Source organism: Salmo salar, chromosome 09 (assembly GCF_965601325.2).
Source record: "Salmo salar chromosome 09, fSalSal1, whole genome shotgun sequence".
Taxonomy (NCBI): domain Eukaryota; kingdom Metazoa; phylum Chordata; class Actinopteri; order Salmoniformes; family Salmonidae; genus Salmo; species Salmo salar.
Genome location: NC_138299.1, coordinates 122,964,452 through 122,979,105, shown reverse-complemented (window position 1 = coordinate 122,979,105; position 14,654 = coordinate 122,964,452). Strand labels below are relative to the sequence as shown.

The following is a 14,654-nucleotide window of genomic DNA, read 5'->3' as shown; positions in this document are numbered from 1 at the left end:
TGTGATCTATGGTGTGAGCAGAATCACTGTCTCATCCTTGAAACTCTAACCTTTCGCTTCATATGGAAATGTATGAAAATCTCCACTCGACTGTGCGTGTCTTTGTCTGTGTGAGGCTAAGAAATTGTCCTGTCTATTAATTCAAGGACCATTTCTGTCAAAGTTAGAAATAATGTTCAATTCCCATGTTTTATTTTATTTCTCTAAAGTGGTGATTCAATGCATATGCTTAGGGGTAACATTTGTGTATAAGCCAATAGAGAGTGTGCTTATTCTCGTGCTAGTCTCTGATATGTGTCTCTGAGAATGTCAGGGGATTCATTAAACCAGATGGAGGTTCTGAGGCAGCCATCCCGAAGGCTCTTTTCCTCACAATTCCTTAGAATTCCCAAAGTCAAATCATCATGTGAATTCGTAAGGGATTGATCGGCCTCATTCTGCCCCCTACTCTAATTCACTTTACCATGGCACTCATACAACAGCTCTTTGCATCTGGCCCACTTTTTAAATGAGTTAGCCTCAGTGACACTACTCCACCTCCCTGGTGATCTTAACCTGATGTTTCTGTCCTAAAATGAGTGTCACTGCCTTAGTGAGAATCACCATCCCCCTCTGAATTACTACCTGACAGCTATATGGCCACTCTGGAGGAGTAATTGCCTTGTAGTCAATTGCAGTAGATCTAACAGCTATCATCCAAACACTTCTCATACATTGTTATGGCAGACTGACAGATAGAGCAACTTATCATGTACACCTAGGAAAGCCATGGCTTTTTCCTGAGTTGGATGTTGCCAGGATATTTTGGTGAGAGGTGATTGATACAGGGACCAATGTATCCTCTCCATACTCACCAGGCCTCTCGCTGTCCCATGGACTTCCTCCCCCTCTTTAGTTCCTAACCGTCCGTCTTCCCTCCTTCCTTCACTCGCCCCTCCTCAAACGCTTCGATTCCATCCCCCTTTGCTTCCAATTTATCTCATCTGTCACTCGTGTCCATTCCCCCGCTCCCTCTCTCCAGACGATGGAGCGTCAGATGGAGGAGTGGTATGCGGAGGTGGGGGAGCTGCAGGTGGCGGCGGCCTCCATCCCCCAGCAGGGCCAGGTCATGGACACGGTCGGCGAGCGCCAGGCCGCCGTGGAGACGCGCATCGTCCGCCTCATCGAGCCGCTCAAGGAGCGCCGGCGCATCCTTCTGGCCTCCAAGGAGGTTCACCAAGTGGGCCGGGACCTGGAGGACGAGATAGTGAGTGGCCGTCCTGATCCTCCTCCGATTATACCCACACACACCACGCACACTTAGAGACATGTGACTTACAAGTGTCATCGGCAAGGGTAAAAGTGTTGCTTAAGTTGGTGACTAACCCCCTTTTTTGTTTGTGAAAGACGTTATCTTGATAAAAGATGTATGTAACACTAAGCTGATGCAATACCATGCTGGTGATAACCATCGAAAAGTTACCAGTGTTCCCAAGTGCTCCTTTGCTAGTTTCACTTGTGATGTGTTTGCAGCTGTGGGTGCAGGAGCGGCTGCCTGCCGCCGCGTCTCAGGAGCACGGCTCCAGTCTACAGGCTGTGCAGCACCTCATGAAGAAAAACCAGGTGAGTGGCAGCTAGCTGAGGCTAACCACATCATTACAGTACATGTCTATCATACTGTAACAGATCTAACTGGACATCGTCTTTCTGCCCCCCCCCCCCCCCCCCCCCCCCCCCCCCAGACTCTGCAGAGGGAGCTGCAGGGCCATCGGGCGAGGGTGGAGGATGTCCTGGAACGAGCTAATGTCATCGCCTCCATCCGCAGCCCCGAGGCTGACTGTGTGCGGGCGGGCCTGGAGCAGCTCAGCGGGCTGTGGAATCTGCTGTGGGCCGAGACAGAGAGAAGACAGCTGGTGCTGGATTCCATGTACCAGGCCCAGCAGTACTACTTTGACACGGCCGAGGTGGAGGCCTGGCTCAGCGAACAGGAGCTGCACATGATGAACGAGGAAAAGGGCAAGGTAGGAGGCTAGGAGCCAATCACCAGGCGCTGATGTACTTAATCTGCCCAGTTACCATTTTACAGTAAGAGATGATTGGCTTTTTGGAAGAGGAAAAAGTTGTATCTGCATAGGTGTAACGCAATGTGATTGTGTCCCTCCAGACATCAGCAACTGTATATGAACACAAGTGGAGGCTGGTGAGGGGAGGACGGCTCATAATAATGGCCGGAACACTGCAAATGGAATGGCATCAAAGACATGGAAACCATGTGTTTGATACCATTCCACCGATTCCGCTCCAGCCGTTACCACGAGCCCCTCCTCCCCAATTAAGGTGCCACCAACGTCCTGTGATGAACACTGCACGCACTTGAATCGTTAGCATGTCAAGGTTTGTGAGAATGGACTGTAAGTGTGTTGTGGCCTTTTCCTCAGGATGAGCCCAGCACCCTGCAGCTACTGAAGAAGCACCTAGTACTGGAGCAGACGATAGAGGACTACGCTGAGACGATAGGCCTTCTCTCCCAGCAGTGCAGACAGCTACTGGAGATGGGACATCCAGACAGGTCAGTGTTGGTGCCCCACAAACCTGTCACCACACTATTACCAAGGCTTTCGTGGGATCGAAAGTTGGTTATAGCAGCTCTAAAGTGAGTGTGCCATGAAATACCCATTTAATATACTGCCTTAAAAGCTCAAAAGAAATCCCCTATATGAGAACCAAGGATCTCAGTTTGTGACTTGATTGAAGAGGATCAAGGGCCTCTACAGTCTTTGTCTACCAGGTGCTGAGTTAGTATTCCGGTAGTAAACGGCTTGAACGACATAATCCCTGTAGAGAAGGTAGTCCAGTAAAGTTGGCCAGTCATGGACTCCTGTTGCTCTGTTATGGCAGCAGAGTGAATCATGGTGACAGCAGGATCAGCACTGGGTCCGTAATACTACTCTGTCTCTGGTGTCAGAGCTAACGCTAACGGCTCTATCATCTTAGCACTTAGCTGTTAGCCGATGCCGGCGTCTCTGCACTAGTAGGGTATGGATGTTTTTATGGGTTGCCCATGTTTGTCTCATGTTGTTCAGTTTGCTTTGTAAGCCTTCTCCTCACATTTACTCCTCCTGCGAACTCAACCCTGTAAAACCAGCTCATGGTTTTTCATGTCAAAATGTGTTTCACTCAGCTCCCACACATTCCCCCTCAATTTCACCCTGTCTCTGGTGTGTGTGTGTGTGTGTGCTTATGTATATGTGTGTCTGCGTGCCTACCTGCCTGCGTGTGTGTATGTGTATCAGTGAGCAGATCAGTAAGTGTCAGTCTCAGATGGACCGGCTGTACGTGTCTCTGAAGGACCTGGTGGAGGAGAGGAAGTCTCGTCTGGAGCAGCAGTACTGGCTCTACCAGCTCAACCATGAGGTGGACGAACTGGAGCAGTGGATCGCTGAGAGGGAGGTGGTGGCCAGCTCGCCAGAACTGGGACAGGACTTTGAACACGTCACGGTCAGTGGGACCCCTCTCAGAGCCTGAATGGACAAAGGCTTCAACAATATGATAGGGCTGGTGGTCCTCTGTAGCTCAGTTGGCAGAGCATGGCGCTTACGATGCCAGAATAGTGGGTTCGATTCCTGGGACCACCCATACGTAAATGTATTTGATCATGCCACCCTGTGCCACCCTGGCGTGCCCGCACCTCGGGCAGCCTCCGCTGCTTATCATTGATTTGGGCCAAGATCTGCAACACAAGGCGATAACAGACAATCAGAGACGCATCAAAACATGACACAGACCTATATCTCGTAGCACTTCGCTTTGGATAAAAGCGTCTGTTAAATGGCATATAGTGTTTGTCTAAAACCTGTTGGGAAGGGGGTTAATATGTCTACATGTATGGCTCAAAGAAGGGCATACAGTACTGTGTATTATTGCTTAGTAAGGAAGTAGTATGTATTTCAACACAATTTGTTTTGATAAGTAGCCTATTACTGCTTTAGCAACAGTGCTTAGCTTGGCTAAATAGATACTGATCATCCCTTCATTTCTCTCCTCCTCTCTCCTCCCTTCAGATCCTGCAGGAGAAGTTCACAGAGTTTGCGTCAGAGACGGGCAGTCTGGGTCAGGAGCGTGTGACGGCGGTTAACCAGATGGTGGATGAGCTGATCGACTACGGCCACGCCGAGGCCTCCACCATCGCCGAGTGGAAGGACGGTGTGAACGAGGCCTGGGCCGACCTCCTGGAGCTCATGGAGACCCGGGCACAGATGCTGGCCGCCTCGCACCAGCTCCACAAGTTCTTCACCGACTGCCGCGAGGTAGCGTTTCTACCATAAGAAGTGCTACGAGATATAGGTCTGTGTCGTGTTTTGATGCGTCTCTGATTGTCTGTTATCGCCTTGTGTTGCAGATCTTGGCCCAAATTGATGATAAGCAGCGGAGGCTGCCCGAGGTGCGGGCACGCCAGGGTGGCACTGCCAACACCAGCACCCTGCAGAGGCTCATGCACAGCTTCGAACACGACATCCAGCTGCTCGTCACTCAGGTGAGGCCCCCCCCCCCCCCCACTATCACTTTATTTTATTAGCACATGAGACTAAAAAGGAAGACAGAACAAAACAAGAGGTCAATGTGGTAACACTTCACGTGAAGTTTCTCTCATACTTGTTCAGTAAGTACTTTTCCACAGTACTTTTAGTTATTCCTATGTAATCTACCACCCGTCGCTGTCTGTCTGTGTCCAGGTGAGGCAGCTCCAGGAGAGTGCGGGTCAGCTCCGGACCATCTACGCCGGGCAGAAGGCTGAGGCCATCGCCGGCCGGGAACAGGAAGTGATGCATTGCTGGAAGGAGCTCTTGACGTCCTGTGAGGAGTGCCGAGTGCAGATCACCACGGCAACAGACAAGCTGCGGTTCTTCGGGGTGGTGCGAGACCAGATCATGTGGATGGACAGCATCATCTCTCAGATCGGCACAGGGGACAATCCAAGGTATATGAGTGGACATGGTTACAATTGTATTTTATGGTTTAGGCCATATACCTTTTATGAAAGTGAGGTGAGCAAGAGAAAAAAGTGACCTTTTTTGTTAAAATACTATAGGCCTAGCAACGTTAGTTCAACACCTAGCGACCTAGGATAGGCTGAAAGACGCATAGTTCAGCTATAATCCAAAAGGAAGTTGTATATCTCTTTCCTGGAAGATTGTATTTTCTAAATATGAAGGGGGCATCCGTTAAACATTCAGTTAAGTGTGTATGGCCTTATCTATATTTACAGTTTGTATGTATGGTGTATCTCATACTGCTCCGTCTCATCCACCTGTCCATCTATCAGATGTGATTGATCTGCAAGTTCAGGGGCCTGTTTTGATTTTGTGGCATTACCATAATATAAGTAAATAAGGGAATTTATTTACGTTACGGAAATGCCAAATATGGAGAGCTGCAGAGAGAGCACAGATGACAGAGAGCAACAATTACAATGAACACATTTCAAGCAATGCACTGTAAACATGTTTTAATATAGCAATAAACAGTGTTATTTTCAAAATGGCTGCCTGGTGGTGTATATGGTGCTGATCTGGCCCTTGTCTTCCGGGGTGTGTAACCCTGTGCTCTTCTCCCTCACTGTCAGCATTCCCCACAGCGATATAACGGGCTCTGGACTCTCTGGTCCTTTCAGGGATGTGTCCTCAGTGGAGGTACTGATGAACTACCACCAGAGCTTGAAGAGCGAGGTGGAGGCGCGCAATAAGAGTGTGCTGCAGTGCATCGAGATGGGCAAGACGCTGCTGGCCGCTCGCAACCCTGCTGCTGAGGAGGTAACAGCACTGTTGACAGGGTTCTGCCATAGAACATAGAGGATGGTACTGTAGTTTAGATTACATTTACAGTCACTAGTTTAGATTAAACTCAATGGAAATGTATTTTTAGATCAAGGAGAAGCTGGATAAGGTGGTGGCCAAGCAGTACGAGCTGTCGGAGAAATGGGACAAACACTGGGAGGTCCTGCAGCACAGTGAGTCCCCCCTGACTTTACCTGAATGTAACTTATTTTAGTACCTGGCACCTCAAGACTCTGTTTGATATTATCCCAAGCCATTCCATAATTTGGAACCGCAGTAAGCTACAACTGAGCAACAGTGTGAGGGATGTGATTCCAATTGTTCTCAGACACTGAGTTCTTCTTTCTCCTCTGCCTCAGTGCTGGAGGTGCACCAGTTTGCCCAGGAAGCGGTGGTGGCTGAGGCATGGCTCACGGCCCAGGAGCCCTTCATCAACAGCAAGGAGCTGGGTGCCAGTGTGGACGAGGTGGAGCAGCTCATTCGCCGCCACGAGGCCTTCCGCAAGGCTGCCGCCACCTGGGAGGAGCGCTTCAGCTCACTACGACGCCTCACCACGGTCCGTCACTATCCCTAGCTAACTAACACTCCCCTTAGCTGATGCTGTCTTTCTTCTGGTTGCTTACAAGAGGTTGTAGATCACAGCTTGTTTGAAGTGACTTGTCAATTGGCTTCATGTTTACGGTATGCTTAATTTTGTTGTGGAGGAGATTCGATTATGAAGTGCTGATGTTTAGTTAACCTCGATTTGGTTCCAGGTGGAGAAGATGAAAGCAGAGCAGAGTAAACTCCCTCCCACCCCCCTGCTGGGTCGAAAGGTGTTCCTGGACCCCCAGGAGACGTCCCCTGCCCGGAGCCAGGGCTCCCCCCTGATGAGACGGATCATTTACGAGCAGGCCGAGCACAGAGCTGAAAGGCCCTCCCAGGAATCCTTGCCCTCCTCTGTGGCCCGCCGCTTGGGATCCACCGTGGCCAACTACACCCCCATCATGAACGGCTCCAGTGGCTACCGCAGCAGCCTGGAGGCCTGGGCCATCCCCGTGATGGGGGGAGTGGCTGGAGGTGTAGTGGGGGTGGTTGCCGGCCTGGGAACAACCGCCATGGAGGCCAGAGGGGTAGCAACAAATTTAGGGACCACAACCGCCATGGAGGTCCGAGGGGTGGCAGCAGGGTTGGGGACTGCCGCCTCGGAAGCCAGAGGGTTGGCAGTAGGATTGGTCACCCCCGCGGTCGAGGCCAAAGAGATAGCTGCAAGCTTGGTGACTGGTGCAGCCGCGGCAGTGGAGGTGAAAGCCTCACAGTACCTCCGGCAGCCTAAGATCAAACACATGGACGACATGGTGACGCCCATGCTGGTGGCCTGTAGGCTGGAGAAGGTGAGAGAGAAGGAGGTGAGGGAGAAGGAGGCGAGAGAGAGGGAGCAGAGAGAGAGGGAGAGAGATATTGTGTTAATGGAGCCAGCGCCGGTGATGCCGGTGATGGCCGAGGTGGTACTCCAGGAGATGGGGAGGGAGGGGATGGGCAGGGAGAGGCTGAATAGCGAGCCCAGCAGCAGAGACCACCGGGCGGGGAGCAGCCGGTCAGAGCCCCAGCAGAGAGACAGGGACAGAGACAGTAGGGACAGTAGGGACAGTCACAGGGAAGCCAGGCTGGAGCGCCAGCACTCTAGTGAGGTGCTGATGATCCAGGCGCGGCGGGATGAGCTGCCCCAGGAGGTGTGGCGGGAACGGGCCGAGCGCAAAGAGAGGAAGCTGGAGAGGCAGACGTCCAGCGAGCAGGAGGGCCACGGACACGAAGGCCGGAGGAAAGACCGCCACCGGACGGAGAGACAAGAGTCCAGTGAACACGACACAGCCAAGGAGCAGTCAGACAGACGTTCTACGTGAGTACTACATTGTGCCTTTGGAGTCGTTAAGTGCTGTTATGGTGGGAAAATAACAAACTCTGTTATGCATATGCGCTGAATAAGTCTTAAACCTGTATTTTTACACTGTCTATTTCTCTCTTTTAAGAAGAAGTTAGTGTTCTTCCATTCTTGTCTTTGTGTAACTTGGTCATGCGGCCGAAAACAAAGGGCCATATGAGAGTGACCACAGCTTGAGTCCATCCTGTTCTTTTGGTATCTTTCAAGGGCACAGCTGTGTGGAGATATGAAGAGAACAAAAGCTAGCTTGAGCAGCAGCAGCTAGATAGTAACAAAACTGGCATTATCACGTGTTTGTAAACTATGTCCCACCAAGATCTCACACACCTGCTAAACTCCCACGAAGACAGAGGTTGTACTTTCTATAAAAGCGGAGAGCCAACTATGTTCGTTGGGCTCTTAACTCTGCACTGTTGAGAGGATTGCTAACTGCTCCAGATTTGCAAATCTTATAATAAAGTTGTTTGAAGAATCTACAGTCTCTCTCCTTTTGGCTAGAATTTCCACGACACTGTTTGCAGAAAGGTGTATCACTTTTTATCTTGGTTGATTACAGGGAGAAAAGGTCAGGCGGCCAGACCTTGTTTGACATAGTGGAGCAGCTAAAAGAGAGAGAGGCAGCAACGGTGAGTCTTCCGTTCACCAGCTATGCCGCCTTTATTACACCGATAGAGTTATCTATACATAAATGCTATTAATGAGGGTGTTTAACGGCTACACGTTGTATTTACAGTCTAAGCTCTGCCCTCTCTCTCCTCAGGCCCGAGGGGAGGTTCCTAAAGTGCCAAACGGCGTGCCAGAGAAGTCTTCCGGACGTCCAGACCGGCCGCGAGCACGGGACCGCCCCAAGCCCCGGCGGAGACCCAGGCCCAAGGACCCATCTGCAGGAGAGGCGACCACCCGGCGGTCACGCTCGGCGCCAGAGCCAGGGATGGCCCAGAGCGTGAGCCCCTCAGTCCCCCAGCCGCCCAGCCACACAGCCCACCACGAGGGCTTCCTCTTCCGCAAGCTGGACATCGAGACCATGAGGAAGAGCTCTAACAGGTGGGCATCCAGGTTCCTAACGGAGGTGTATGACGATATTACAAACAGGCATGATCTTATGAGCATGCTAAGCTAACAGAACAACTGACTTTACCTACGAAATGTTCAATTGGTGCATGTCACTGACATTAACATATGTTCCAGCATCTGATTGGTGCCATAGGTCTCGGTCGACATATACTCCAGCATCCTATTGGAGCTTTAGCGCTGGTCTGACATACTGTATGTTCAGACATTCCTATTGGAGCTTACGACCTGAGTTGACATATGTTCTTGTAACCTATTGAAAATAGAATTCTGAGTTGACATATGTTCTAGCATCCTATTTGAAAATAGCTATTTGCTTTAACATATGCTCTTCTAGCATTTTATTGAAACTTCAGCTCTCTATTTAGCCTCTGATCAGAAGTGTATCAGAATGAGAGTTCAACCAAGAGATAGCCACCAGCCATTCCACTGCTTGCAACATGCATGGTGTCTAACCAACACTGGCCCTAACGGAGAGCAGTCTGGTTGATGGATGTTGTTGCTGAGCCTTAGGTCGAACCTGGTGCTGGTTCTGGCCTGGCCCATAGCCAGTACGATATGCAGCCATAGCCAGGCTACCCGCACAGGTCCCTGCAGTGGCCACACATCACTCCGCTTCCTCCCGAGAGACGTTTCGTTCAGTCGGCCATGCTTGGTGGCCTACCATGGGTCTTTGGCCCCGGAGACTGAACCGTCCGCCTCTCGCTGCTGCACTGCCCCCTGGAGGCCATGGCTGACACGCAACGCAACAGACTTATCCCACAAATGAGTCCCACTGCTCACTCACCAATTGGATGAATGTTTCTGATGTACATGTAATGCTATGTACATGCCAAGGTAAAGCCTAGCTTTTTATGTGTTACACTCAATCGTCTTAAGAGGATAGATGAAAGTTCACGAATACCAATACTGTCATTTAACCAAAGTCTCTGTTTTTTTTCTCTCTCCTGTTGCTCCTTGCTGCTGGCTGTTCTTCCTACCTCTCCACAAAGGTAAGCTACGTGAATGCACCTATGCACGCTACGGTCGGCGGTTCATTTGTTTGTTCGGCAGTGTGTTCTCCCTCGGCCCACTGCGGCCAGTCATCTTGAACGCCCCCAGGTGAGTGAGGTTAGGTGGCATTAAGCCTGTGGTTGGTTTTGGCTGAACGCTCCCCGTTTCCCCCCCACTACAGCAGATCCTGGGTCAACCTGTACTGTGTGCTGAACAAAGGAGAGATAGGCTTCTATAAGGACGCTAAGAACACCACCACACCTTACAACAATGAGCCCATGCTCAACCTCGGCCACTGCCACTGCGACGTCACCCTTGGATACAAGAAGAAGAAAAACGTCTTTACACTTAAGTTAGTACTCTGCCTTCAATCGGGGACATGTTGTATAGATTACCATTTTGTGTGTTACCCTCAACTTCTCTGTTCTTCTGTTTCAGAACGAAAGACGGAAGTGAATTTCTGTTCCATGCAAAGGATGAGGTAAAAGGCGTTCGAAAGTTGACTGCTCTTTCATGGAAATACAGTCGTATAATAGCGATGTGATTCTGCAATGTTTGTCCATGTGCCAAATAACTTTCTTTCTGTCTCTCGCCCTCTCTCTTTCCCTTTCTCGTTCTTTATCATTCGTCCTGTCCCATGCTCTCTCTCATCTCCCTTTCTCTCTCCGAGTCACAGGATGATCTAAAGGCCTGGACCACCAACATCAACAAGAGCATCGCAGAGCATGTGGAGATTGCCAAATGGGGTCAGCCCCAGCCTACTACCTCATCCACGGACGAGGGCACGCGCCGCGACGGCAGCAAGGCCGATAACAAGTCAGAGCGGGGAGAAAAGTCAGACCGGGGGGAAAGGCCGGAGAGGGTCGAGCGCTCTGAGAGGTCGGATAAGGGTGAGACCAAATCGGACACCAAGCGTTCAGAAAAGTCCAGCAAGAAGAAATGAGTTTGATGTTGTGCTCTGGGTGGGGGAAAGGGAGAGAGGTTTAAAAGACGCACAGTCAAGACCCATCCTTTTCACCTCATCTACCTGCTTCAGTTCTGTTTAGTGTCGAAAAAGACAGGAAAATCACCCTGGTGAACTGACATGAGGGATTTGAAGCACGAATATCAGTGTGCCCCTCATCGTTGCCCTCTCTCTTTATCTCTGTTGCTCTGAGGGTGTCAGACCTGGGCACTAACACTTATTGCCCGGCTTGTTCCACCTCTGCCCTTTGGTGGTGGCATTGGTGCACTGCAGAAAGCAGATGCTCCTAGTCAGGGCAGCAGTGTGAGAGATGGACACATGTAACAAGAGGGTTGTTATCACTGGTGGTATGAAAAAGTAGCTCATAACGTTTTAAGTTTATTTTTTTGTAAGAGATGAGCTGTATCTGTATGTATCTCTTGTCTGTCTATTTATGTATTGTATGTCTAGAACATCCAATCTTATACTCCCAAACAAAAGAGAATGAAATATGCCTAAAAAAAATTCACAACTGGCCTCTTTTTGGAGAACAATTATTTTATGTTGTTTCCTTTTTGTATTTCTGCTCATTCACTTTGCCTTCATTTTTTTCTGGGCTCGCTTTTCTCACTTTTTGGATTTTCTTCAGTACAAAACTGTAATGTCATCAAACTCATCCAAACTGAATTTGTACAATTCAACATTGAGCCAGAGGACAAAAAGAAGAGGCAGAGAACATCAGCCTTCACAGAGCTTGTTCTGGCTTTTGGATGGATGAGCTGGAACCTTTACCCGGAGGCTGGCCCCCACGGCCATACTCATCTATGCCTTCATCTGGGGCCCCCGAGAGGCCCCCAGGGACCCAGCAGCCATAGCCACCCAGCATCAGAGGGACAGGACTGGAAGCCATCTAGCAAGACCTCAAGCCTCCTTCCTTCTCAAAGACCACCAGATGGTGGTAACCGCACTCCACATATCCAGTCAACATTATTTTTGTCCATTCAGAAAATATCACAATGCTTTTTATAGACCGTCAAAAAAGAGAAATTAAGTTGTGTGTGTATGTCTGAGCATGTGTGTGCGGATGTGTGTGTCTGTTCAGCTTCTCACCACTCCCAGGGTTTTCATAGCTCAGGTTTTTTTGTTCACATCTGCGTCCTCAGTTCTCCCTCAGTCTTCCAGGCACTGCCATTCCACAGGCCAGGCTTCTTAACAGCTCAACTAACCACAGGAGTTGATGAGGACACAGCAAGAATCAGGGGCCACACAGAATTGACACGGTGCCGATTGGTCACTCCAAGGCCTCAGGAGTGCAAGTCGATGTCAGATGGATGTAAACAAAAGCTTCCTAGCTTCTGGATGAATGAAACACATGCATGTCTTGCTTGAGATAAATCTCTTGTTGATAGGCTTTGCATAGCAGTCCGATCATATGTTCCTCTCACAGTATGTAGCTATCAGCGACGATGTTCACGTTTGTTCCTCTCCATGCATCATACAATAAAATGATCTGTTTGTCTTAGCACTGCAAAGCCATATCTGGTAACAGGAAGTCTTACATTATGGAAGCTAGTGGACAAATCCTTTGCCTGTTCATTACATCAGAGATTTGTACAGAAGTGAGGAGCGACGACGACGAGATAGCGCAGTGCAAATATCATGAAATCTTTCCTGAGTAGCTTTTTCTACATTGTTTTTTAAGCACATTTTATGCATCTATATAGGCGTGAATGCCAAAACAATGCAACCAATAATGCATGTTGGACACAACAAGGCAAGGATCAGCAGAACTTATTTTTGAATGAACATAACTATCACATGGAATGTGAAATACAGTACAATATATGACACAGGACAAAGCCAGATAGGGCACTGTGGACATCTGTGAGATTCTATGGTGAATTCTTAGATTCGTATGACACACTTTACCGAGTGGCATACAGTAAAATTATCATAGTGTAGTTGGAGGATACTAGCAATAAAGTGCTAGTTTGCTGAATTCTTGCATTCAGGAGTTTCACTGTGCATTCACTACTATCTATTGTTTTGAGTAGACTTATCTTTCCTCAGCTGCTCATATGGAGGATGCCTCATTCCAAAAACAATATGCTCAATAAAAACGAGTTGGTTTCAAATTGATGTACGTAATTGTGTTAGTTCTGATTTAACACTAATTTGGATGTCTCTGAATGGTAACTTTGTTTGGAAATGCTGCTTACCATTGTACTCTCTCTGTGTACAGATGTCACAGATATCCTATATTTGTATGCCATAGTCTCACTCTAAACAGATTGTATGCAGTCAAAGTATTATGGTGGCTTAGGGAGGTTGACAGGAATGCGAATAGAGAATTTATGCAACTTATCCTTTGCACTTAAACATTCCCCCATTGCGCAGTGCTATTGAGGAGCAGTGGAGCTTAAGGGTCCGAGAGGGAAATGTGTTTATTTGCTTACTGGAGAATGAGGTTTGAATTATCTTCACGAATGAACATTAAGTACACAAGCCTGAAAAGTATGAGAGTATCATGTTCAACCATGATATGAGATAATTCACATTGCCGTTTTTCATGCTTGTCTTGCTTGTCACACATTACAAACAGCCGGTATTCCAGCTACAGTGCATGAAGTACGAGTTTCACAAATCTATCACATCCTAAAACCAAACATGCCTATTTCATCCATTTAGTCATGCTTAGGTTTCATTCAGTAGCTATCTGTATAAATGACCAGTAGTCATTTCCCAAATGTAGGCCAGCAAGTCTGTTGTCATGGCCAAGGCCCGATCCATGTTATGGTTTCTGTCTCACAGAGGGTCATTTCAGTTTTTAGACTTTCAAGTTACAAACCAGCGGAATGTTGTCAATACCTAGAAAGCACAATTTTATAACCTACAGTTGATATACACAAGCATTAAGTTGTCATAGGGAGACTTGTGAGAGGAATCCCATTGTTGATACAATGCCTCTATATTAGCCGTGCAGTCATGATTTTTCAGGTGTGTGCGATGTGCGTTAAGTCCTGGAGTGCTTCCTTCATGAAAGCATTCACACCTCAACCGTTACAATCAATAGTCTAACGCCATTATAAACTCAAATCCATATTTTCTAGAATACGTTTAATTTCAGGGAATAATAATTACATTGCCGTTTTCATCCAAGATGTTCCACTGCTATTTGTTGACAAGTCAATGCTCAACACCTACCATTAATTTCCTCACCTTTGACCCTAGAGCACCACTGTTTTTAGGGAACTACTGAATGGATGTTATTACAAAGTTCAACAGCTTGATGACCTGTACAAAAGTTAATTGCTTAAAGTATTTTCTGTAAAGAAAGAATTACGTTTTTTCTGTTCTGCTGTGAAAGGAAGATTTTTTGGGGGAGGGGGGCGGGGTTGTTCAATACATTTAAATATTCATGGTGAAAATGGTTCATTGGTACAACATCAACAGAAAACATCACAATATCAGGACAAAGAAGTTGCATGAATTACATAGTCCCTATTATGATACTGCTCTGCATGTTTTGAAGTCTCATTCCGCCAATCACTGTACAATAATGGGGTGACACACTTGCTTACATGGAAAAGGTGAATGAATGAATAATAATGTATAAAACAGATCCAACTTAAAATCATTGACTCTGTACAGTCGTTTCTTTGAATTGATAAATACAAATTGTGATATTGAAAAAAACACTGTGTTGTTCATTTTGATTGCATGTGAAGTTCAATGCCAATGTCATGTCAGTTGGCTCTTCAAATATTTGCAGGCCAAAGGGCCATGTTGGACCAATACTAATTCTAGTTACATTCACTCTTCTTTGCATAATTAGAAAAAGATGTAAAGTATTTACTGTATTTGATACAACATGTTTTAGTATTAACACTGCTCATGCATAAAACCATACATG

General features: G+C 47.9%; 1 protein-coding gene across 6 annotated transcripts in view; it reads left to right on the top strand.

Moving 5' to 3' along the window:
- The window catches only part of LOC106612708 (spectrin beta chain, non-erythrocytic 4), a 75,800-nt gene extending 61,425 nt beyond the window's left edge, over positions 1–14,375 (top strand). For 2 of the 6 annotated variants that reach the window (XM_014214134.3, XM_014214138.3), the window contains 17 exons: positions 1,022–1,246; positions 1,513–1,602; positions 1,722–2,000; positions 2,418–2,548; positions 3,273–3,477; positions 4,041–4,286; positions 4,379–4,513; positions 4,713–4,957; positions 5,603–5,789; positions 5,902–5,986; positions 6,173–6,369; positions 6,569–7,692; positions 8,291–8,360; positions 8,495–8,778; positions 9,980–10,150; positions 10,237–10,279; positions 10,469–14,375. In XM_014214134.3, coding sequence (XP_014069609.3) covers positions 1,022–1,246; positions 1,513–1,602; positions 1,722–2,000; positions 2,418–2,548; positions 3,273–3,477; positions 4,041–4,286; positions 4,379–4,513; positions 4,713–4,957; positions 5,603–5,789; positions 5,902–5,986; positions 6,173–6,369; positions 6,569–7,692; positions 8,291–8,360; positions 8,495–8,778; positions 9,980–10,150; positions 10,237–10,279; positions 10,469–10,741 — 3,990 coding nt within the window. In that variant the 3' untranslated portion in view covers positions 10,742–14,375. The remainder of the gene's footprint in view (positions 1–1,021; positions 1,247–1,512; positions 1,603–1,721; positions 2,001–2,417; positions 2,549–3,272; positions 3,478–4,040; positions 4,287–4,378; positions 4,514–4,712; positions 4,958–5,602; positions 5,790–5,901; positions 5,987–6,172; positions 6,370–6,568; positions 7,693–8,290; positions 8,361–8,494; positions 8,779–9,979; positions 10,151–10,236; positions 10,280–10,468) is intronic. The other 4 variants (XM_014214137.3, XM_014214139.3, XM_014214135.3 and 1 more) reach the window with 4 other exon arrangements.
- The last annotated feature ends 279 nt before the right edge of the window (positions 14,376–14,654 follow it).